General features: G+C 40.8%; 1 protein-coding gene across 6 annotated transcripts in view; it reads right to left on the reverse strand.

Annotated features, from left to right (window-relative positions):
* LOC144930964 (uncharacterized) overlaps nucleotides 1-23,606 on the reverse strand; it is a 323,387-nt gene that overhangs the window by 92,871 nt on the left and 206,910 nt on the right. For 5 of the 6 annotated variants that reach the window (XR_013636475.1, XR_013636474.1, XM_078854778.1 and 2 more), the window contains exon 8: nucleotides 18,854-18,957. The exons of the other annotated variant lie outside the window; for it this stretch is intronic. Coding sequence is in view for 3 of the 5 variants with exons in the window: in XM_078854778.1 (XP_078710904.1) it covers nucleotides 18,854-18,957 (104 nt within the window). In the remaining 2 variants the exon portion in view is untranslated. The remainder of the gene's footprint in view (nucleotides 1-18,853; nucleotides 18,958-23,606) is intronic. 6 annotated transcript variants of the gene reach the window in all.

A 23,606-nucleotide genomic window follows, 5' to 3' on the forward strand; every position in this document is an offset into this window, starting at 1 on the left:
TCTAGGGATACAAACGACATTTACTGCAGGCACTGTACTTTGCTTTTTAGTTATGCAAGCAGTGTTCTCTATGCTAGTGCCAACATGTGACTGGCAAACACTGAGGTGGATTAAGGTTAAAAGACTCGGATGCACGAAAACTTGATGGTCTCTGGAAAAATTTGCTTCTCCACAGACATTTTCTTGCAGCCTAGCCACCCTTCCACCTCACCCTGATGGACTTGCTTTTCTTCTAGTCCTGAGACTTTGAACTTCCTGCAGAATAATGCAACCCACCCAGTTCAACCTGGCCTCCAACAGGTAATGGCAACAATCAGCTCTTCACTGTATCACCATCTGCTGCTCTTTATCTGTGTATCACTGCTTTAAATGGGCCACCCGCCATCCGAGGGGCTCAGAGCCCAAGGATCCTGGCCTTAATCTATGACTGGGAAAATTAGGGACAACACACACCCAGAGAAAGCTTTAGTTAAAAGACACAAGCTGGAACAAATCTGGTATTCAGCAATCTGAGACAGTAGTCTTCAAGCTGCAGGGCTCCTTCCTATGCTGAAATATAAACAGGGACCCAGGCCAAGCTGTGGATCACCAAAAGTCCTTTCCTATGGGAAGAAATGGGCCACTCTTCTCAGGGACACCTCCCACCTGTGCCTAATAAGAAAGTTTCTCTCTGTGATGAGATGTCCCATCCAAGTCATACTATGGGACACTCATTCCCAGATCTGTACCCACATTTGGGAAAAAGGAAAGTCCGCAGATCAAGCACTTAGGACTACAGCTCCCCCATGATGTGATTTAATATTTGCTTAAGAACTTAACAAACCAGCTTTGAAGAAACACTGACTTCAAGGGCCAACATACACATGCAAGAATCCTTGATCTATTACTTTAAAACCCCACCTGTCCTGAAAGGTGAATTCTACTAAATAACAATTAAAACTCGTCAACAGTGGGAATATCATCCATAGGTGGCCAGCATAGCTGCAGTGGCACAGACAGGAAAGGTTGCTATAAGATGTGATTTACATCAGTGCAGCTTGCCCTTTTTTCACAATCAGGGGTAAGCAACACTGGTGTATGGCCTGTCTCCGCTAGGGGTTCGCACCATTCAGCCATGTGAATGGGAGGCCACCAATAGTTGTAACCAGGGCAAATGCCCCGTGTAGACAAAGCCTGGCTACGCTCCCATAAAGATAAAAGGAAGATATTCATTTCCTGTAGGATTAGTAGAACATCAAGACTCCAGTACTTTTTATGTCCTGATTCAACAAAATTATTACATTTCCAATAAACAACATGCTATAACATACAGAACAATTTATTATGGACCTGAAATTCTCAACCTCTATCTGTCAATGTTACCACAACTTAAAAGGAGAGGAGCCAAGTCACTGCTGAATAAGTAGGTTAGCTGCTCCCACAAATGACTTATAAAATGTACTAGTCCAAAAGGCCTACTCTGGAAAGCTGGCAAGATATCTTCTCACCAACCCTGCAGAATCCTGACACATCCTGCCCCAAATCCCATTTTGTAGACTGTCAGTTTCAAAGCTTCTGTAATCACCTTAGTATCTGAGCATGTTCCACAATCATTACATTTGCAATAGCAAAGTCCCTGAATGGAATTTTGGGCTTGCCTCCGTTTCTGGGTTATAAAGAGCTCTGTTTGGGGTAGTTCTTTGGGGGACAGAGAACAATAAGGTTAATGGGCCACTGTTGTAGCTGCCCCACTCCTGGAGAACAGGGATTGAAAGCAGCCAAGCTAGGCTGATTGGGGAAGCAGCCACAGCTGGGGCCATGCTGATCAGGGTCCAGCTGGCCCTGATAAAAGGGTTGTGGAAGAGGAGCTGAAGGAGTTTCACTCTAGTCCTGGAATAGGAAGGGCTAGCTGCCTGAGATGAAGGTACCTGAACTAGAGCAGTGCTAGGGAATAGGGCAAGGGAGCTGGGGAGCTCCAGCCTGGTAAACCCCAAGGCTGCAGGCCTTGTGCAAGGCCTACACAGGTACTGGGGTTGCAGAGGTCCAGCCCAGGGTTAGGCAGAGGCAGCTGGTCCAACCTCCTTGCCAATGATGAGTGGCCATGACAGACTGCAGTTTGCCCCAGTGAGCAGGGGCTAGATGACGACTGGCAGTAGCCCCTGAGGCAAGGTGGGTGAGAGGGTTGGGGGTTCCCCTGGGAGAGGAGACCCAGAGCGTGGTGGAGTAATGCTGGGGCAGCACCCAAGGTAAAGGGTACCGGGGTCTGGGAGGGACACGGTGCCAGCAGCAGGCAAGACACTGGCCTGCAGAGGGCAAGCCGTATGCTGGAAAAGAGCTAATTCCCAGACGACCAGCAGGAGGCGTTGCATCTGGTGAGTCTGGCTTTTCTATAGCCAGTCACAGAAATGAGAATAAATAACAGCATGTCTGCCTAACCTCATAACTAACTTAGAAAGACAATGAAACCATGTCTGAATATCTTTTAGAATAGGATTGTTTAGAAGTATATTGTTCTTAAATAAAAGTGAATATTTTCAGGTCAGTTTACTTTTGCATCTTTTAGAAAGGCAAATATTCTATATGACTAGTAGAGACATTACAGCACAACAAAAGGAAATACAATTTCCCCAGATTTATTCACACACATATTATATTATAAAAGAGCCTAAAGTGGTAATAGTTGGCACTATTTTCACAACAAGAATAGTCAGAATGCTGTGCTGATGATGTACATATAATTTTGCATTTGACATCATTGTGGTAATCCTCTCTGATGACATTCAGAGGTTCTAATTTCCAAGGATATTATTTCATAAACTGATTGCAAAGTTACCATACTGATCCCATAATAATAACCAACTACAATAATAATTTTAACAACAACTTCGTGGAAAGAATTTGATATTCCATTCAAGGCACTTTTCAGGATTCCTGTTAGACAAGTATTACTTCCTATACGTTTTCAACAAAATATTTGAAAAGATGTAAATTTTAATAAAGCATAATGTAAGAATATAAAAAAACAACCTTTAAGGGCACATTATCTATTCATATTATGGCTTTACCATGTAATTATGGTCCCAGTTCTGTAAGGAGATCAGTGTGAACAGCACACTTATATGCCCACAATAGCTGGTTGAAAATTTTCCACCTAAACTGTTTTCATGAAAAGTGGCTGTTTTCTGTTGAATGTCCAAAAACTTAAACATTATGGCTACAAGCCAAAAAAATGCATTATTCAAAATTCTGCTGAAAATTATTTTTAATGGCAATATTAGAAGAAAACTTAATTTTTCCATTTTTGTCAATTTTCTACAGACTTTTCCTTGAGAGATTGAAGCCTAAATCTGGAAATGAGCTTTTTATAATGCATTGAAAGTAGCTTCTCAGACTTCTCTTTGGTACATCACCAAAACACAGTAAAGATGGTATGCACTCAACAGAGAAATTATGAAATAAGACACTTTAGCTCAAGGAGGAAAGATATCCTAGTAATTCAAAGGCTAGATGAAAGTTTAGATCTGCTGTTTTTCTTGAAATCATGACTGAAATCTTTTAGGTATCTTTCTGTCATGAGTATTAAAGGAAATGTATACACTGCTATTAGTATACAAAGAGTGATTTAGATTCTGAAATGTTTAAGTTTCTACTATTGGGTACATATTTGTAAATTATTTTCTGCTACTTGGCAAATCATAGGTTTTGCCTGGTAGCCTTTGCTAAAGATCACCAAAAGAATCCATACAATCATATTTTAGGGTTTGAATCAAGAACAGGTAAGAATAACATTTTTCTGTGTTTCACTGGCATAGCCAAAACTCCTCAGCCAGTAAAGAGGAAAGTGGTACTTTTTTCAGCACCCTCAAGAAACAGAAGTAGATGAATGTAGGAAAGATGGATTAAAATAAACCAACCAACCAGTCCATGACTTCCAAGTTCTAAGGTGTGAGATATCAATAAAAGATGGATAATAATGATTATTCATATTTAAAATTGTGCATTATTAAGCTGTGACTTTTGCTATCAGAAGAATACACAACTGATTTTAAAAGAAATGGGAGAGGTATGTAGAAGCTTGTCACTGTTAAGATGTTGGGTCGCCCTCAAAGTTATATAAGTATGATAGAATTATAATTATGTAGTAGTAGAAATAAAGATAGATGAAAGAGTATATAGTTATTGTAAAAAGGTATGAACATCAGTTCCATGCTGTTGAATTTCACTCTGTAACAAATGCAAGGCCAAAGTGCTAATTATTTCAGACCGTTACAGGACAAAGAGTCTGTGCTGGAAAGTGATAAGAACTTTGAGGAAACAATGCTGTTCTTTAAAACAACACCCTGATGCTCCTCCCCCGTGGGGGCCCCTTGTCATGCCTATGTAAATCTTGGTATCCAAAGAGGGAAAAAAAGATAGTGGGATAAAACTTCTTAAATGAATCAAGAGTCATCGATTGTGGTATTAAGTAAAAGAATAAATGATGAGTGCATGGAAATGAGAGCCTCAGCAGGGAAATAATTGGTTAGTAAATGGTGCCAGCCTAATCCTAAGAATTTCAACCTTGATATCGATGGGCCGAAGAATATGCAAAGTGGAGATAACCGGATGATCCCCGGAGAGTGAACTGGAATCCACCCAAAACGCATCAAGGAAGAACAAGAAGATAACACCTAGCCATCATGGAGCCGTCATGGATGTACCACCTGCTGATTGAGCTGACTGATGATCATCTCAATTGTAAATTCAGCATGATGAAGCAACTTCCATAGACTTGTATTGAACCAGAGACCTATAAAAATTGGGTCCAGGGACTGTGTTCTTTGAGTCTGGTTCTACGACCACCCTCCAGGAGCTTCGGATGCGCATCTGACAATGACTCAGCTCCACTCTCGTGTCCAGGCCACCTGGCCAGTGACTTGGCATGAGCAACATCTAGGCTGGTAACTATAACAACCTTTATGTAGAACCTGTGTGTGAATGGATCTATATAGAAATTGCAAATAGGAATATTTTTGTTGTATTTACAATAAACATGGCAATTTGCCTTGTGACTCTTACAAGAACCTGTTGGTATAATTTTTATTAGTGTAACAGAGAAATATCCTCCGGGAATTGAGCAGGACAAGAGCCATAATATGCCAGATGGCCTTTTTCTTACGTATCTTAGCCCTGGTCTAGACTGGGTGGGGGGACGGACAAGGGAGGGGGATCGATCTAAGTTACGCAACTTCAGCTACGTGAATAACGTAGCTGAAGTCGACATACTTAGATCGACTTAGTGTGGTGTCTTCACCGCGGTGCGTCGACTGCTGCCGCTCCCCTGTCAACTGTGCCTGCGCGTCTCATGGCTCTGGAGTACAGGAGTTGATGGGAGAGTGCTCGGGGGTCGATTTATCGCATCTAGACTAGATGTGATAAATCGATCCCCACTGGATCGATTGCTGCCTGCCAATCCAGTGGGTAGTGAAGACATACCCTTAGTGGCACAATTTCTAGTTAGGTCTAAAGGAAGAGGATGCACTCAGGGATTTACAAAAGATTAGGGGTGTGGTCTGAGCTGCACCAGAGAGGAATAAAGGAAAAAGAACAAACTATAGTTGCCAAGCCTCCAGGATTGTCCTGGAATCTCCAGGAATTAACTATTAATATTTAATTAAAGATTGTCATGTGATGAAACCTCCAGGAATATGTCCAACCAAAATTGGCAACCCTACACAAAACCCCAACATTCAATAGACTTTAGGATGATCCAAAATGTGACAGGGTCCTTAGAAGTTTAGGGTTTTAGGCTCTACTTTATCCACATGGATGTGCCAAATATATATGGTGATATTTTGTCACAGCAGGGATAAGTTCTTGGCAGGGAGTGTAGAAAATAATAATCACTGAGGCTTAAGTACTGGATTTTCAGATGCTGGCCTCCATTTTGTACCACCTAACACTATGTTGGAAATATGGCCCTTAGTTTCCTCTGTAGTGTCTGCTAGCACCCAAGGAAACTTTGGGAAGGGAAGAATTGTTACCAGCAGTCTGTAAAGGTCTAGTCCCACAAAACCAAAGGAAATTTTGTTGAAGGGAGGTGTCTGCTTTCAGCAGTGCAATAAGGCCTGGTCTAAGCTTAAAAGTTTTGCTGACATAGCTATGTTGGTTAGGGAAATGGTATAAACCAAACTAGAAAGAGAATTCTTTTGCTGGGATAAGCTGCATGTACAGTAGGAGGGTTTGTCAGTATAGCTAGAGACAAGCATTCTAGTATAAATAAAGAAAAGTGTACTTGCAGAGACTGACTCTAGAAGAGTGGAAAGAAAACCATGGGGCTGAAACTCTGGGGACCTCTGCCATTGACTTCAATAAGGCCAGGATTTCACCCAGGTTTTCCACATTCAGCTGAACATCATCTCCCCACCCCTCAAAGTAATTTATTATATATTCATCTACATAAACTGCATACAGATGCCTATATTACTCCTTTACCAAGCAAGAGGGCAGGGACTGGGCACAGCCTTGGCTCCATCCCCTCAATATGCGGCTCAGCATAGCTGAGTCAGTGAGAATAGGGGAGGGGGTTACCAATCTGCAACTAACAGTTTTTTATTAGTAGCACATTCCTCCTCCCCGGAGAAAAGAGGAGCAGGAAGGAATCATGCTTCTCTAGGGACCTGTCTACATTACCAAATTTTGTTGACAAAACTTATGTCGACACCCAAAAATCGACAAAACAAAAATCGCTGAAGGGTGTTCACACTTGCTCCCTCTGTCGACAGATCATGTCGACATTGGGAACACCATCATCGACAGGGTGAGAAATGCAGCATGGGTATGTATCCCACAGTGTAGCGTTGTGGGAAGGAAGAGCTGATTGCTGGGCATCTTGGGATTCTCTCCAAGTTCTCCCACAGCCCCCCCAGTTGCCGAGAGCAGCATCATGAGTAGCTCTGTGAGCTCTCCGTGCTGAGGAATGGCAAAGCAGCCCCGCAGTCTGTCCCCGCCTCCCCCTGCAGCAGCAGTCTGCCTGCTGCTGTGTTCCTAGCACAGGGCAGAACAGGAGCATTCCAATGATTTGCTCTTTGTTTGTTCCCCAAACGGAGCAGCGCACAGATACTTCCCGGGGCTTTGAAAGGGGAGGGGCACATGCGTGCAGGGCAGCAGAGATCAAAACACTGAGCAGAGCAATCAGGGCAGGCATTGTGGGATACTGGCAGAAGCTAGTTCTGTCAACAGAACAATCAGCAGTGTCTATACTGGCTCTTTGTCGACAATAAAGGGAGAGGAAAAGACAAAAGTCTCTCGTAGGAAGTTTTTTGTCGCCAAACTGGGCATTTTTTGGAACAAAAGTCCCACTGTAGTGTGTACGCTCTTCCTGTTTTGTTGCCAAAAGGCAGTTTTTGGGTACAAAACTTGGTAGTGTAGACAAGGCCTCAGTCACGATTCCTTTCCTGTGGTGCTCCCAGGGCACAACAATCATGCATCTCCCCTTCCACAGGGCAGACTATAAAAGTACAATCTAGCTCATTGTGCTCTTGAGATCCCCACTCTATTTTGTGCATGCTCTCTCCTGGACCACCATTGAAGTTCCTCACTCCAGCAATAGGCCTCACCATGTTCCAGCCAGCTAGAAGTTGTGCAATTAAGGCTGAAGTTTTTGTAACTTGATATTTAGTCACTCTAACTAACATTAGCTAACATATTAGCCATGCCTCCATCTTGCCATTTTTTATAGCACCCATCCCCGTAGCATCAGAGCTCTTCCCAGGGCAATTAAATCTGCACTGTGAGGTCCCTAGTGGACTTTGGGGAGTTTTCTGCTTTTAATATCACGCTTTGATAATCATGCATGATAATCATGATAGTGATGGCGGATATGCTTTAGGAAGGAGGGTCCCGCAAGTGTGCTTGGAGACAGTCTTTGCATATGAAGAACCCATTCACTGAGGGTGCTTGATCAGAAGGCTGTATTATGAAGTTTTATATTTGGAACTCTATCCAGCACTTTTATAGCATTCTTCTTCTTAATCCTTGTAAGTTTAAATAAAGCGAATGAAAGTGGTCTGCCCAACTTTTACGTGTTTTCATTCCCCAACTGCGTGTGTTTTATTAGCTTTCTTCCTTGCCAGCATTATTTCTGCTACTGTATATGGATTAGACTGGGTTTCCATGTTCAGTTTCCGGGAGAGGGGAGAGGGAACTGAAGCCTGTACCAAGAGTGTGAAGACTGTTTTCTATAGAGACTTCAATCCACCACTGGATTGATCCTGCTGAAGAGCACTCACAAGTTTCCAGTAGACGTATCTCCTGCTTCTGCAGAGAAAAATGCCCTTGCCCAGGGGCAAGTGGGAGGAGCACCCATGAAGGAAGCATTACACAGTAGAGTACAGAGGCATTGGAATGAAATGGAACTGCTAAAGCCTTTTAAACTGAATATTACACTCTTGTCTCAAAAAGCTACCAGAAGCTCAGCAGAGAAGGCTATAACCCTAAGACTCTGTTTCCAATGAATTGCTCAGTGTTTTGTTCCTTAATCTGCATTAGATGCAATGAAAGCTTTTGAAAAAATGAGCAAGCATGACTCATTTTATGATCAATGCACCATTCTCAAAATGCTTTCCTACCAGACTGCAATTCAAATAAGACATACAAATTCTTGCAAAACAAAATATGCTGATTGAATAGAATGTATTAATCTATATTAGTTTTTCTTTCTAAATACAGCACACTGAGAGCTAATTTAATCTGCTCAATGCTAAATTCATCTTCTAAAAACTACTGTAGATTGAGGGAAATGTTTTGAGTGCTGTAGCAGGGAAGACTTGCTCACTCAGGAGTCCTCTGTGAGCTGCTGGAGTTTTAACCATTTTGTCTGTGCTCAAGCAAGCAAGTAGCTGACAGATGAGGAAAATGTTCATTAATTTGCAGTGGCTACACTACCGTCAACCAGCACTAGAATAAGGCCCATCTCTCCAACTATGCATATTTATATGCAGCTGTCGTACCTCTAAATCTCCAGTGAATACAAAGTACTAGTGTGACTAGCAGTATAAACAACACAATGCCATCCTGCTCCATGCTCTGATTGAACTACAGTACATGAGAATGGAGGATATAAAAGCACATTGAGTTAGGCTACCAAAGTAAAGTCAGTGTATACATGGGAAGAACACAACCCAGTAAATTTTTACCCACAGGAATTTTTGAAGTGCTAAGTTATATAATGGAAACAAACATATTGAAAGCGTCTGTTTTCAGGGAACTAGGCTCAGATGCTACAACACAATAATATGGATAAGCTGAGTTGCCAGCAGTATCAAAATGCATCACAGCACTGAGCTAAGTGCATGACAAGGAACCTCCCCTGGGTTAGCGACAGCATCAATGCAGAAATAAAGAACACAAAAGGTATTCAGTGAGGGGAAAAATTGCTGAGAGACAGCAACAGCATGAGAAGGAAGAATGGTGGGGGGCAGGCAGGGGAAGAGAATGGCCCCTCAACTCTAAAAAGGGGGATGAGGAAGAAAGAGAGGGGACATTTCTTTTGGAGTGAGAAGGGGATCTTGAAGATCTGAAAACGGAGAGGAGCCTAGAGGGCTGAAACAGAGAGAGGGAGGTTCCTGACAGAAGTGAAAACAGACAAAAATATCTATGTACAGAGAAAGCGAAGCAGAGACAATGCAACCTGGCAGAAGAGTGCCACTGTCAAAGAGCAGAGCTAAAGGATCCAACCTAAGGGGTGTGCAAGTCTGATTTACTTTTACACCACAGGAGGTGAAGTAATTTACAGAGATAGCAAGATATTTCAGCGTAATTTAAGCAGTTTTTTTATAGTTCATGAATGTGAGTCACTGCAAGAATTCGGCAGGTTTCTGGCAGCAGAAAGCAGGCTATGGAACTCCGGACACGGAAAGGAGGTGAGGCACAGCAGCACACACACAGCTTGTGCCCTGTTCAGGGTCTGAAGCCATATAGTGCAGCCCACAAAGTAGGATGGGCTGCCTGGGAAGGAGGCAGGGCCAGGCCCCTGGGAGTTGGGATAATTCAGCACAACTCCCAGGCAGTCTCCATAAGTGGAGCTCCTGTGAAACCCCAGCAAGGGTATAAAGCTGCCCAACCTGGACACAGAGCAACTGTTTTCCATTTGCCTTCTCAACTAGAATGAATCCCTGCTCAAGTGCAGCAGTGCCCGCAAACCAAGGAGGCTTTAAATGGTTATCCCGACACCAGTGGGGCTAAATCAAAATCTTCTCTTAGATTTAAAACTTTCTATAGAGTTCTTGGCTACTCACTGAAAATGTTTAAGGTTCTCCAGTCCCTAACAACCAGGCAGTGCAAAAAGAGGAGCTAAGAACAGAAACAAACAAAAAAAAATACATATTTCAAGGATAGTTACTATACATTAGAGTATGTTCAAGTCTAGTATTTGCAAAAGAAAAAAAAACACTAAGATTTTTATTTATTGTGACAATCACATATAAGCCTAACTCCTACTGTGAAATTATTCTCATATTTTCAGTTCCAAGGAACAATGGCAAGCAAGATCTACTGAACAGCAGAAAAACTCCTACACGGAATATAACTGTTAATCTGAGGAAGATTGTTATAAAATTATACTTAGCTGTATGATCAAGCCCCAACCAACCTTGCATCAAGATGATGGAAATCAGATCTGGATAACAAATAAAGCTAATGGATACATTTTAGCTTTATGTTTATTAAGAATAGGCTCTATGCTTTTGCTGTACATATTTAAAGTGCTACCCAGACAAATTACAGCTGCTCTTTTGACCTGAACATAAAATGGCATTGTTCCAACCAATCTGAACTAAGGTTTCTAAGCAGGGTGTCAAATCTAGGCCCCTTGGGTCTTGGAATGATGGATTGAACCTTGAAAGTTGCAGCACAGCAGCATATGTGATTTCTGTACTTTAAGAAATTGTAAATATATTAAATATGTTCACTGATGTTTTTCAAACTATTTTAACTGTTCATGTAAAAAATAAGCATTGTTTACAAACCATAACCACACAAGTACTAAAAGTGCAACAGTAACAGGTAAAGTCAAACTTTTTGTTTGTTTGTGTCTTTAAAAGCGACATTATGCAATGTTTACAGTCAAGTTTACCTACTAGGCATGTTGTCACCATGTTAGAGAATGAATCTCCTCATATCACCCAAGGCATATTATTTCTAGGGGTTTTTTTCAAACAAAAACCAGTTGTCCTTACTCATTAAAAAACCACAGCAGGTATATTATAGTTATTAATATTTTTAAAATCTATCACATTTGATATTTTTTGCAGGCAATTACACTATCTGAATATTGGATACAGGGTAATAAAATAGCTAAGTATCTACTTGCCCAGTAATTTTTCCTTAATAATAATCTTCAATTTTTTGAACTATTCCTCTAGTTTTAAACATTCAGATTATGCTAAAACAAATGCTTCCTCCTTCTAGGCACTTTCATGAATTTACTATACAACAAAACATTTTAGGATACTGGATTTGTGTGATACTTACACTGAATAATATGGCAAAGAAAAAAATTATTTCTTATGTACACTAGAAAAATTACATTGTACTGTCCGCCTGACTGCACTAGAGAGTTCTTTAGTCTTAGAACACCAGCAGATCTCCTTCACCCTGCCTATTCTTTAAACCCCAATTCAGGAGTCCATCCTTATATGGCAAACCCATCATGAGAAAACTTAGGTTAGGTTATGAATACATTACAATCAAAGTGTGTGATTGCAGCCTGTGTAGACATACCCAAGCCAGCTTTAATCAAGCTAGCTCAGGTACCAGAGCAGTAAAGTTGCAACTCCGTTGGCTTCAGCACAGGCTAGCCACCTTCATAATTACCCTGGGTCTTGACATACCCTCAAGCAGTTGCAGCAGGGACCTTTAGACAATGACGATGTCATCGCTTCCCTCCCCCTCTGTTATGAGTCTGGGCAGTCTCTCCTCTGTGCTGACTAATTATGTGATCATTCCAAGCTCCTCCTGCCGCCACCCCACCCCCTCCCGCTCACTCCACTTCCACCTGACTCCACCTGGCCTTTGTTGCTCTCACCTTCCTTTTCTTCCACTTCCCCCTTTCTTTCCTCCCTTGTACCCTTACCTGCCTGTGCCCAATGTCCCATCTTCTTTTATTCTTTTCTTTTTCTTTAGAGAATTCCCTTCTTATACAAAACCCTACTCAAAAAGAAAATGTACACCCCCCCCCATCTCAAATCTCTCACAAACATGCTATTTGCAGACCCTCACACTGTACTGTCTGCTTGTATGATTTAAATTGTAATCTCTTGGAGGCAGGAACTATCTCATACTGTGTAATTGTGCAGCAGCTAGCCCAACAAGGCTCTCGACTTGGTTGGGGCCTCTAGATGTTACTGTAGTACAAACATTAAGTAAATAAAATCCTAGATTCTGGGAAATATAGGGCTGAAAAGGACCTTCAGAGGTCATCAAGTCCAGTTCCCTGCACTGAGGCAGGGCAAAGTAAACCTAGACCATCCCTAACCTGTAAAATCCCCCAACGACAGGGATTTCACAACCTCTCTTGGAAGCCAATTCCAGAACATAACAACCCAAACAGTTAAAAAGTTTTTCCTAATATCTAACCTAAATCTGACTTGCTGCAGGTTAAGTCCATTACTTCTTCCACTTCCTTCGTTGGACACGAAGAACAATTGATCACTGTCCTCTTTGTAACAGCCCTTAACATATTTGAAGACTGTTATCAGGTCCCCGCCCCCTGTCTTCTTTTCTCAAGATTAAATATGTCCAGTGCTTTTAACCTTGCCTCATAAATCTTTTATCATTTTTGTCACTCTTCTCTGGATTCTGTCCAATTTATCCACCTCTTTCATAAAGTCTGGCATCCAGACTTGGACAAAGTACTTCAGCTCAGGCACAGGTGCCAAGCAGAATGGGACAACTACCTCCTGGGTCTTAAATAAATAGTAACACACTTAAGCAAGTGCTAACTCCCACTGAAGTCATACTTAAAATGCCTTGCTGAATTGGGGCCCAAGACAAGTTTTGTAAAGGACTATTGTATTTTCAGCTGGAACACAGATCTAAAATATAAATGATGATAAAAAATTGTGGAAAGCTAACACTCAACTAACTTACAAGTGATCTGAGCAACTCAACGCAGTAAAAGTTTCTAATTTATATAATCTTCAGTCAGGGAATTACTGCCTCAGGGATATGGTTTTAAACACAGTATTAACAGAATATATTTTCTGACTACAGCTATGCATTTTCAATTTCTATGGTTAAGGTTCTCAGTATTTACTTATTTTTAAGGAGGCTGTAAAAATTTCCTATAAGATGAAACTTAGTAAACACTGTATCAAGTTCTAGGCTAGGAATTATTTTTTTACATTCTATTTGAAATAAATATTAACTGAATGTTTTACATCACGGAAGTACAAATATATGTAATAGTGAAGCATTTCAGAGGCTGGTTTATTTGCAATCCTATAATATTTTTTTTAAAAAGCTTTCTGTTTTAATCCATAATTTTAGAAGGTATTAATTCAAAATGTTGTCTGCGGTCCTGTACTTCGGAAACAAGAAATTAAAATGACTACATTAATTTGTTTAGAAAAGCATTTTCCCACTATGTTTTATCCTGAGAATTTTGTTGTACAAACTCGTAGGCATGGCAGCTGAAATAACAAGGTAAATAAGAGTAAAAACAATAGACAGTATAGAGTCAAAGGAAGGATGGCAGAGGTAATTATTATCTATCTTCTCAGTGGTGTGGGCTTGATAAATATTTACACTGCAAAAAGTAGTAACTTGATACTACTCAATACAATTCTCCTTAGGCCTAAAGATTTACTTTTAAAATCTGATAAATCAAAACGGCCCAGAACATGGACTCTCAAACATTTTCATATTGTGGAACACATTTAAATAAAGAGATTGTCTTGTGTGCCTCCTCTTTTCAATTTGCAATCACAAGGACCACCTCTTCATGATCACTGGACATTCCTGGACAATTACACAGTTCTTGTATGGAAAAGTATGTACGTATTTCAAAACACAGTAACTGTTTTGACTTTTGAAAAAGAGTTATTCTCACTGTCTCCTTCTAACCTTCATTTTCTTGCCCCTTTCCATACGCTCTGTTCCTCTCTCATGCCCAGCTCATGCTCCTCTGCCACCTGGGCAGGCTGCCTAGCCACCTGGATTCGCTTCTCCCCCTGCTCCTGGGACAACTCGCTTATACTGGTGGACAGCAATAGAGTTGTGAGAAAAACTATTTTTTTGGTTTGATGGCTGAACTGGATAACACCCCCCATCCTCTCCCCCCCCGCCCCCAAAAAAATCAGGTCAGGTCAACTAGAAATGAATGTATTTATTTTTTCACTGAAACACAAGTTGAAAAAAATTGTTTAGTTGTTGAGGGTCTTTTTGAACCTCTAATAATATTTTCTTCATCTTTCTGAAATGAAAAGTCAAAATGTTTTATTTGGGAAATGCTCAAATGAGCTGTTTGAATTATTTTGGTCAATCCAAATGTGCATTTTTTGGCAAAAAAATGGTACACGTGAAATGTTTTGCCCAGATCTAAACTAGAACCTTTGGTCCTACTGCTGGCTCTCTTTTCATCATCTTTTCCTCTTATTCTGCAGAGGCCTCCAGTGGAGGAAGTTTTCTGCTCCTTTTATCCCCTTCCAAAAGGAGCATAGAAGGGAATGGCCATACACAAAAAATAACTTGCCCATAACACAAGTAGAATATTGTAAGGCTGATACAGGCATAAACAATAACATGATATTAACTCGACATATGATATACTCCTGGGGGAATTCTGTGCCACTGCGCAATGCAGAATTCACACAGAACTAATGTTCTCCACAGAATTTTATTTTTTCCTGCAGAACAGACACTGAGAAGTGCTGGCTGCCACTAGGGGGAGCTGGACCCAGCAGAGCCCAGCTCCCCAGCTCACAGTGTGCCTGTGCGGGAGGAGTGGGCGGGCTGTAGTTTCTGGCATGCCCTGAATGAAGAAGGAGGGTCATGTGGGCCACGGCCCCACAATAAGCAGAGTACCCGGTCTGGTTGGGTTGGAGGCTCTGTGCACTCTGACTGCTGGGTCTGATCCTCATCTGCCCAGGGATGGAAGCAGGTGTGCCAGACCTGGCTGTGCTGGCTCTCACAAAGAGTGAGGAAGGGCAGGGAAATAACAAAGATGTGTGGAGCAAAGCCTGCAGCTAGGCTCTCGGGGGGAGGGAGTACAGGTGTTTTGGCTGGAGGGGTTCCATTCAGCCCACTTCAGCACCCCCAAAATCCCCCATCCAATGCCCCCAAATACCCTCTCCCAGTTCACACAGATTTCTCCAGCACCCCCCAAAGTATAACAGAGAAACAGGAACTAGGCTGTTGTAGGTGTTTCTTTACCTCTCTACTCCTGGGAGAATCTTTTTTTTTTTTTTTTTTGCTGTCAGTATTGTTACAGACATACTTGCTGACAAGTATTTTGAAATAAATTACCAAAATAATTGAAACTGGCTTGATTATATTGTGTTATTTTGACAAATAAAATATGCAGAATTTTAAAATACTGTGAGCAGAATTTGATTTTGGGGCAGAGGATTTTAAATTTTGGTGCAAAATTCCCCCAGGAGTTAATGATAACAGTTTTCAGAGTAACAGCCATGTTAGTCTGTATTCGCAAAAAGAAAAGGAGGACTTGTGGCACCTTAGAGACTAACAAATTTATTTGAGCATAAGCTTTCGTGAGCTACAGCTCACTTCATCAGATGCATCCGATGAAGTGAGCTGTAGCTCACGAAAGCTTATGCTCAAATAAATTTGCTAGTCTGTAAGGTGCCACAAGTCCTCCTTTTCTTTTAATGATAACAGTGTCTTTTAAAACAGGTAACATATCATTTTGACTCAGTATGTAATTAAGGGAATTTTATACATGTGAGAGCCTTCACATGTAAATACATAGGAAGCCAACTTCTGATTAGATTTAAAACCGTGATCTGTTTCTGTCTTTTTGGGGACAATGAGACTGCATAAAGTATTAGGGTAAAAATTTCAAAAGCACGTAAGTGACCTAGGAGCCTAAATCCTCTTTTCAAAAGGGAATTAGGCACTTAGCTACCAGATCCTAAAAAGTATTTAGGTGCAAATCCCACTGAAACGCCCTAAATCACTTCTGAAAATGAGATTTAGGCTTCTGAGCTACTTCAATGCTTTTACCTTAAGTGAATATAGAGTTTGGCCTTAAAGGGATGGGGGGGAAGCACACATACAAACATTCCCCAGTTTTCCCCATTGGAGAAAATTATTAGAGAAAATAATAGAAATGAAAGCAACAGACTCATGTGAAAATTTAATATAGAAGTTACTTACAAAACCTAAATATTTTAATTATGAATAATAATCTCTCTATAGGATTTTTGAACCATGCTACATAATTATATAGCAGGATTTAATTTTGTAGTAAATCCCATAAAATGGCAAAAAATAAAGAAAAGTTATAGTTTTCTATTAAATTTTACATAATTTTAGGACTTTTCCCATAACAGGTAACAACAATAAAAAGAAATATCCATTCAACTGACAGTATAACGATATGAAAGCGACAAAAGTCACCAAAAAACGGTTGCTGAATTCCAGAATTAACTCAATGCATTTTTTAAATAAAAGTATGGGGACTTAAGGATATAATTACCAGCCTTAACGTTTTAATTTGCAGAGCTTTGCCAACTTGAATTTTTAAAAATTTGATTTATTTTGAATAAAAAAATAACAAATAGTTCCCAGACACAATGAGTTACCAAGCAGTGAGCCTTTTTATTAATGTCATAAATCTGTGCATAGTGAAGCGGTGTTTAGATCATAAATAAATCAATCAGCTGAGTCAGGTAAAGCTATTCATTTAGCCAGAACATTTGACATGAAGAGCATCGCAGTTAATTGATTATGGACTCAATCAAAATAATTTTAAATGAAATTTGTATGCTGTAGCTTTTAGCACGTCTTGCACACTGAACCACTTTAATCCAATGAATCACTATGCGCAAATGACTCCTCAATACACTTACAAATATTTAAATCTTTATTTTTTATGAAATTTACATAAATTATCTGGGCCAAAGTTTGAACTCAAGTAGCCTAAAGTTTGGTACCTATATTCTTATTTTGGTGCCCAACTTCAAGATTGAAAATTGTGTTCTTAGTGATTTGATTGTTTGTGAGACATTGAGGATTCAGAACTCTTAAAGGCTGAGGTCCTATTTACCAATAGACCAAGTAGAGCAGAGCAGACATGGTAGCAGAAGCAGCTTTTCCACAGCATCCTGCCCATGTGTCTAAACAAACCTGACCTTGAACAAGTACTTCTAATTAGGTGTCCCTGCCAGTTCAACCTGTAGGTTATCTGCTGAGAATGCTAACAGATGTGCCAGCTCTTTTGTGATGTAACACCTAGACTAAGAACTGGACTTAGAAACCCAAATCATTTCACATAAGCAACTGCATAGCCACCAGACGTGAATTCAAACTCAATTAAAGTCAATGGGAATCCTTCCATTGATTTCAATAGGGTTTGGATCAGCCACTTCGTCATTACAAACTAGGGATGAAAATCTCACCCCATTGAAATCAATTTACCAAGCTCCTGAGCTCCACTAGTGCCCTGCTACTTATGACTGTGTATTTAATTTTTTCATATAATTATTTAATTTATGATTAATTATAACTACAAAAACACACAAATGCTAATAATTAGCAACACATGAATTTTCCACTGTAAAGGTATGAATTTACTGCCAAAAAAATTCCTCTCCTTTAGATAGAAACAAATTTAGTCATTCTCTTTCGTCTTCTTTTTTTAATTTATTCTTTGTTACTATGCAATATCATGAAATTTCTTTTAATTAGATGATTGAATTACGAACACATGAATGCTTGTTAATCCAATACTGCTGAACATACCAAAACCCCCAGAAACATTCTTACTGGTGAAAGAGTGGATCAGTTTTCATTACTGCTACAAGGACTGATTAAAACTTAGTACAGTGCAGCTCTGGTTCACTGGACTCCAGTTATGTTCCCTAGCCATATACAGATACTGTACCTTTGGATCTGAACAATTTTAAAGGCCTCTCACAAGGCCTTCAAAGAAATGGGATCGTAGTATAAAACTTTAAACATGCATGCAGATGCTCTAACAGATACATTCCTTACCTTAAGCCTCAGACATCCATTGTCCCAAACTAACGCAGAAGCAATGATTTTTATTTGAAACCAGGGAAATGCCTCCCTAAATAATCTGTTCCTTGACTTTAATTGTTCAAAAGTCTTTCAACCAAGGAATGAATTTTCCTCTCATTTTTATATGTTTATGTGGTTTGTTTTATGATTTTCTAAGCACTGTATTTTACGACATTTTATTTGTCTCAGTCTGCATCTTCCAAACCTTTGTTTGGCTTCCCTCTTCTACTTACTAACTTAAAGTAATTACATTCTTGAAGAAATATAATATTGTAATGTTATTGGATTATCCTTTTCAGGTAATATGGCACCTTATTTTAAAGCACCAGCGAAACTTTATGCCCAATGGTAGATGCTGTCTAAGATATTGTATATCATTGTGCATACAATATCTTGCCATGAAGTAGTATTCTCCAACTCCAAAAGGGCATTTCTGACCATGTTTAGTTTTCACCTTGAAACTGCGGGTTTAGTCCAGCCTTCCAATATGTTACATATCATCTGCTTTGCCATTAAACAAATGTGTCTCACTTGGAGTTTCAGGATGCTGTGTGTTGCTGCATAACTGGACATGGAAGAATAGGACTGAACTCACTGTGTGAAGAACAAAATGATGAAAATCATTCATCTGTACCTCCTTTTCAATAGTCTCATTTTATATTGAAGGATCAGTTCTTGGGAAAAGCATTCAGAAAAAAGTGGCAGCTTCCTTGTAGCATTCTCCGGATGAGCAGTAAACTGTGTAGACGAGCAAGGAAACAGTTACGTTTTTCTACAATATTTTACCAATGTATTGATTTTTCCTTGATATTTCCCCTTTTCATTGGATTTGGTTTTTAGTCTCTAAGAATTAAGATGACTGAAATATTTATGCATCTGGAAAAGGTGAATTCTGAACTTACTGTCCAGAGACTTTAAGGTGAACAAAGTTCCAACAAATTTCTTAAAATACCCTGGCTCTTGGGAGGTAGGACCTGATCCTTGGCAATTTACAAATATATGAGAAACAGCTGTTGCTAACTGTACATGTCATATAACCCACTTCATACTAAGGAAGAGTGATAAAACAAAAAACCCCTAAAGTTAGGCAACCTACGCTACAGCCCTTGGAGAATGGAGTGAAATAGAAGCTCTGGAGATGTAAGCTCAAAACAAAGGGAGCTGTGAGGTGTTCTACCAGTCTCCATATGTATCAGTAACACTCCCACCCTCCACCACACTGACAGATCCCAAGACAGAGATCAAGATAAAAATCCCTAATCCTGAGTGCTTCTAAGTTTTACTGTGTGTCTTTCTGTGTAACTAAAGGTTTCCAATTAACATGAATCAATTAGCTATATTTTTTAGTAATGCTGTTTTCTGTATGTTCTATTTTTATTTCATGTTTGCTAAGCTGTAGGCAAGGCAATGGGACTCTATATACCTACCTTGCAACCCTAGGAAATTCCATGGAGGCTCAGGATACATCATATAAGTAAGCGCTCAGTTTTGAGCTATGAGAGAGAGAACACTGTGCCACATACCAAAAGATATATTCATCTTTTTGCATAGTAAAGGTAACACACTAATCTATTAACTGAGCTAATGATTTGATACTCTACAAAACAAAGATACAGATCTGGATCAATCACTTGAATAAATATTGGCTTGGAATGACTTATAGGTATGTATGAATTTAAACTGAAGACCTTTAACACTTATTTAACATTTATTTTTTGGACAGCCATCCTTCCTAAGCATTATCAGCAAGTGCTTTCCAGAGTGTCAATCAAATGCTGAGAGCAAAATAAAACCTTTCTATGAATGTGAGGTACAAAGAAAAGAAAAGTTACTCTGTCTCAGAGGGTTAAGAAAGATGGGGCAGCATAAGTAAAAGAGCAGTCCCCTGAATGTGAAGAGATGAAGGGAGGGAATGGAGCAGAGGACAATGACTTGGAGTAATCAGGAGCTGAAGCTGAGAAGTTAGCGCACTGTGCTACAATAAGTCCCCAGAGGGTTTTGAAAACCATGATAACAATTTGCAGGTTGGATCTGGAAATGGGGAGGAAGTTGATGAAGATGACAGGGATGATAAATGCTGAGCTTTCTGAAACACGAGGCACCTCTGTCTCCTGCGTACTGGAGGCCCCTGAAGTTTTCAGGGTAGGGGTTTAAGGAAGAACATAAAAGAAAGAATTGCAGTAGTTAAGCTAGTAATTGGTTCAGGAGTGTAAGAGAAATTTTCCTTAAAAGAAACTTGGGAATCATCCATTTCAAACCGAATTCTTAACCTTTTAGCCAGCATTCACCTGAATTTCAGCTGGGATTTTTGCTTTCAAGCAATGAGCTCATGGTCCCTGCTACAATCCTCATGAAAACCCTTTCTTGTATGTTCCTTGTGTTTATGAGCCAACGTACCATCAGATAAAATTGAAGTATTTTGAACATATCAGTCAGAAGTTAGTAGCAACAAATCTGTAGAATACATCTAGTTTCTTCTATTTCTTGGGTGCTGGAAATAACCATCTTGAATGGTGACCAGGTCCACATTGCACCCAGGTGTGAACTGCAGTCTGCTATGAACTATTTCTGTAACTTTTGTGATGTCACTGTAAAATAGTGGGAATGGATCAGCTGGTTCAGCAACAAAAGAACAAACTTCCAGTCAGCCTGTTTTGCTTGTCAAGGTTTTGTGCTTGAGGGTTATAGTGTTCACTGCTTACAAGAACAGAAATGATTTTTCGTGAACACAAACAGAAAATTGCTCAACCTGTGCTACAAACCAAGCCAGCAAAAACTTGCTATGGAGGCCTTCTTTCTTACAGGCCTTCTATAGCTAACAGAAGTTCTTGTAGAGTTTTCTGCCCCACTGAAAGTCTGATGGGGCTTACTGTCCCCAGTCCCTGTCTCTAGTCCCACCTAATCTCTCACCCTTACCATTTAAATCTGAGCAAATACTCTTTTCAAGTCTCATATGGCCCAGGGTTTCATCAGGCCAGTTGTGCTCCAGAAGGATCATGGTTCAGCATATCAAATGTGCTATATAAACCCCATAAAATGAATGTATACTCGCTGGATCCAGCAGTTAAAACTGGGGAGAGAGCTGGAGGTCAAGCAATCTATTTTTCGCATGGATGCAGGGAAATGGGATCCTTCGAGAGGGAATTAGGTACTGATCTGAAACTAAAAAAGAATGAGGCTGGACACTGTTTGAAGAGAAGTGTGATGTTTAGGGCTGCCTGCCTATTCCTAGTACATGTGAAGATTCAGCTTCAGTTTCTGACCAGAGAGGATGTAAATGGATGGGGAAATTGCCATCCTCCAGTAAAGAGAGGAATTTGAATCTTAAAATCCCAACTCAAGTGGGCACCTCTGCCTAAAAGGAAAGTTTTAGTGACTGTAACAGTTTATATTCCAAGACTCTCCTGGACCTAGTGTGGAGTCATCATAAATTTTCAACCTGATAACTTTTAAAAGGCTGTTTGGTGTTTTTTTTTTGCTCTGGCATCTGGCCCACAGCTGTATGCTGCATACCTTTTAATGATACTGTTGCTGCGTCCTCATATCATTGTTAATCGCCAAAAACTCACAATAGTTTTGCAAACTATATGCAGTAAGCACTATCTCTGTACCTTGTTCTCTATATCATAGTTCCCTAATATTTCAGAGTACTCTGAAAAAGTGTCACTATCTAAATGGATCCTCATTAAACTTATGCTGCTTGCTTTGAACGTACACTGCTGCTAAAGGAACACAGTTTTTTATAAACAAATACAGATGACTGTTTATTTTTTGTACATTATGAATTGGGATGAATGTATCTGTTTAAAAGTATGGTCATGCAGTAGGCCACCAAAATGTAAATCAAGGTAGCTGATGGCAATCTTTGTTGGCTGAAATCACAGGAATGACAATTATGTAGGTCACAAGAGCTGGGAAAATCAAAAAGGCTGTCTTCTGTTTCTGGGTCTTTGAGGCATCTGCAAAAGGAACTGACGGGTGCTGTATTTTCAGTACTACTCAGGAGTGCAGTCACTGATTTCTTCGGTGGTGGTGGTTATATTCTGCAAAAACAGTTACCTACCTTTCATAACTGTTGTTCTTTGAGATGTGTTGCTCATGGTGATTCCATTTTAGGTGTGTGCATGCCCACGTGCACAGTCGTCTGAGATTTTTGCCTTACAGGTATCCGTAGGGTCGGCAGTGGCACCCTCTGGAGTACCCCGCTCATGAGTCGGTATTAGGCGCTGCCAGCCCTACGCCCTCTCAGGTCCTTCATGCTGGCAACTCCGATAGAGGGTCAGGAGAGCAGGTAATGTAATGGACATGAACAACACATCTCGAAGAACAACAGTTACAAAAGGAGGTAACCGGTTTTTCTTCTTTGAGTGCTTGCTTATGTTCCATTTAGGTGACTCACAAGCAATATCCCTGGAGGTGGGCTCAGAGTTCATTGTTATGTGGCTTGAAACACTGCTCTACTGAAGGTAGTATCATCTCGGGCCTGCTGGGTTAGTGCGTAATGAGATGTAAATGTGTAGATCAGTGGTTCCCAAACTTGTTCAGCTGCTCGTGCAGTGAAAGCCCCTGGCCGGCTGGGCCGGTTTGTTTACCTGCTGCGTCCACAGGTTCAGCCGATCGTGGCTCCCAGTGGCCGTGGTTTGCTGCTCCAGGCCAATGGGAGCAGCTGGAAGTGGCTGGCCAGTACGTCCCTCAGCCTGCGCCACTTCCAGCAGCTCCCATTGGCCTGGAACAGAGAACCGCGGCCACTGGGAGCCACGACAGGCCGAACCTGTGGACGTGGCAGGTAACCAAACCTGGCGGCCTGGCCCGCCAGGGGCTTTCCCTGCACAAGCGGCGGAACAAGTTTGGGAACCACTGGTGTAGATAGACGACCAGGTATCTGCCCTGCAGATATCTTGAATAGGCACTTGGGCCAGGAAGGCCGCCAACGAGGCTTGCCCCCTAGTCGAGCGGGAAGTTACAATCATTGGTGGAGACACTTTTGCCAGATCGTAGCAGCAACAGATGCAGGCAGTGATCCAGGGTGAAATTCTCCGAGCGGACACTGGACAACCTTACATCCTGTCCGCCACCATGACGAACAACTGTGTTGACTTACGAAACAGCTTGGTCCTGTTGATGTAAAAGGCAAGTGCTTTCCTGACATCCAAAGAGTGCAATTTGCACTCCTCCTCCGATTTATGAGGCTTTGGAAAGAAGACAGGTAAATATATGTCCTGGCTGGTATGAAACTGAGACTACCTTGGGCAGGAATGCTGGGTGTAACCGCAGCTGGACCTACTTCTTATAGAACACCATATAGGGTTGCTTCGAAGTAAGCGCCCTGATCTCAGAGACCCTGTGGACGTTATTGTGCCCAGGAAAGAAACCTTCCAGGAAAGGAG

This window comes from Lepidochelys kempii, chromosome 1 (genome assembly GCF_965140285.1).
Source record: "Lepidochelys kempii isolate rLepKem1 chromosome 1, rLepKem1.hap1, whole genome shotgun sequence".
Taxonomy (NCBI): Eukaryota; Metazoa; Chordata; order Testudines; family Cheloniidae; genus Lepidochelys; species Lepidochelys kempii.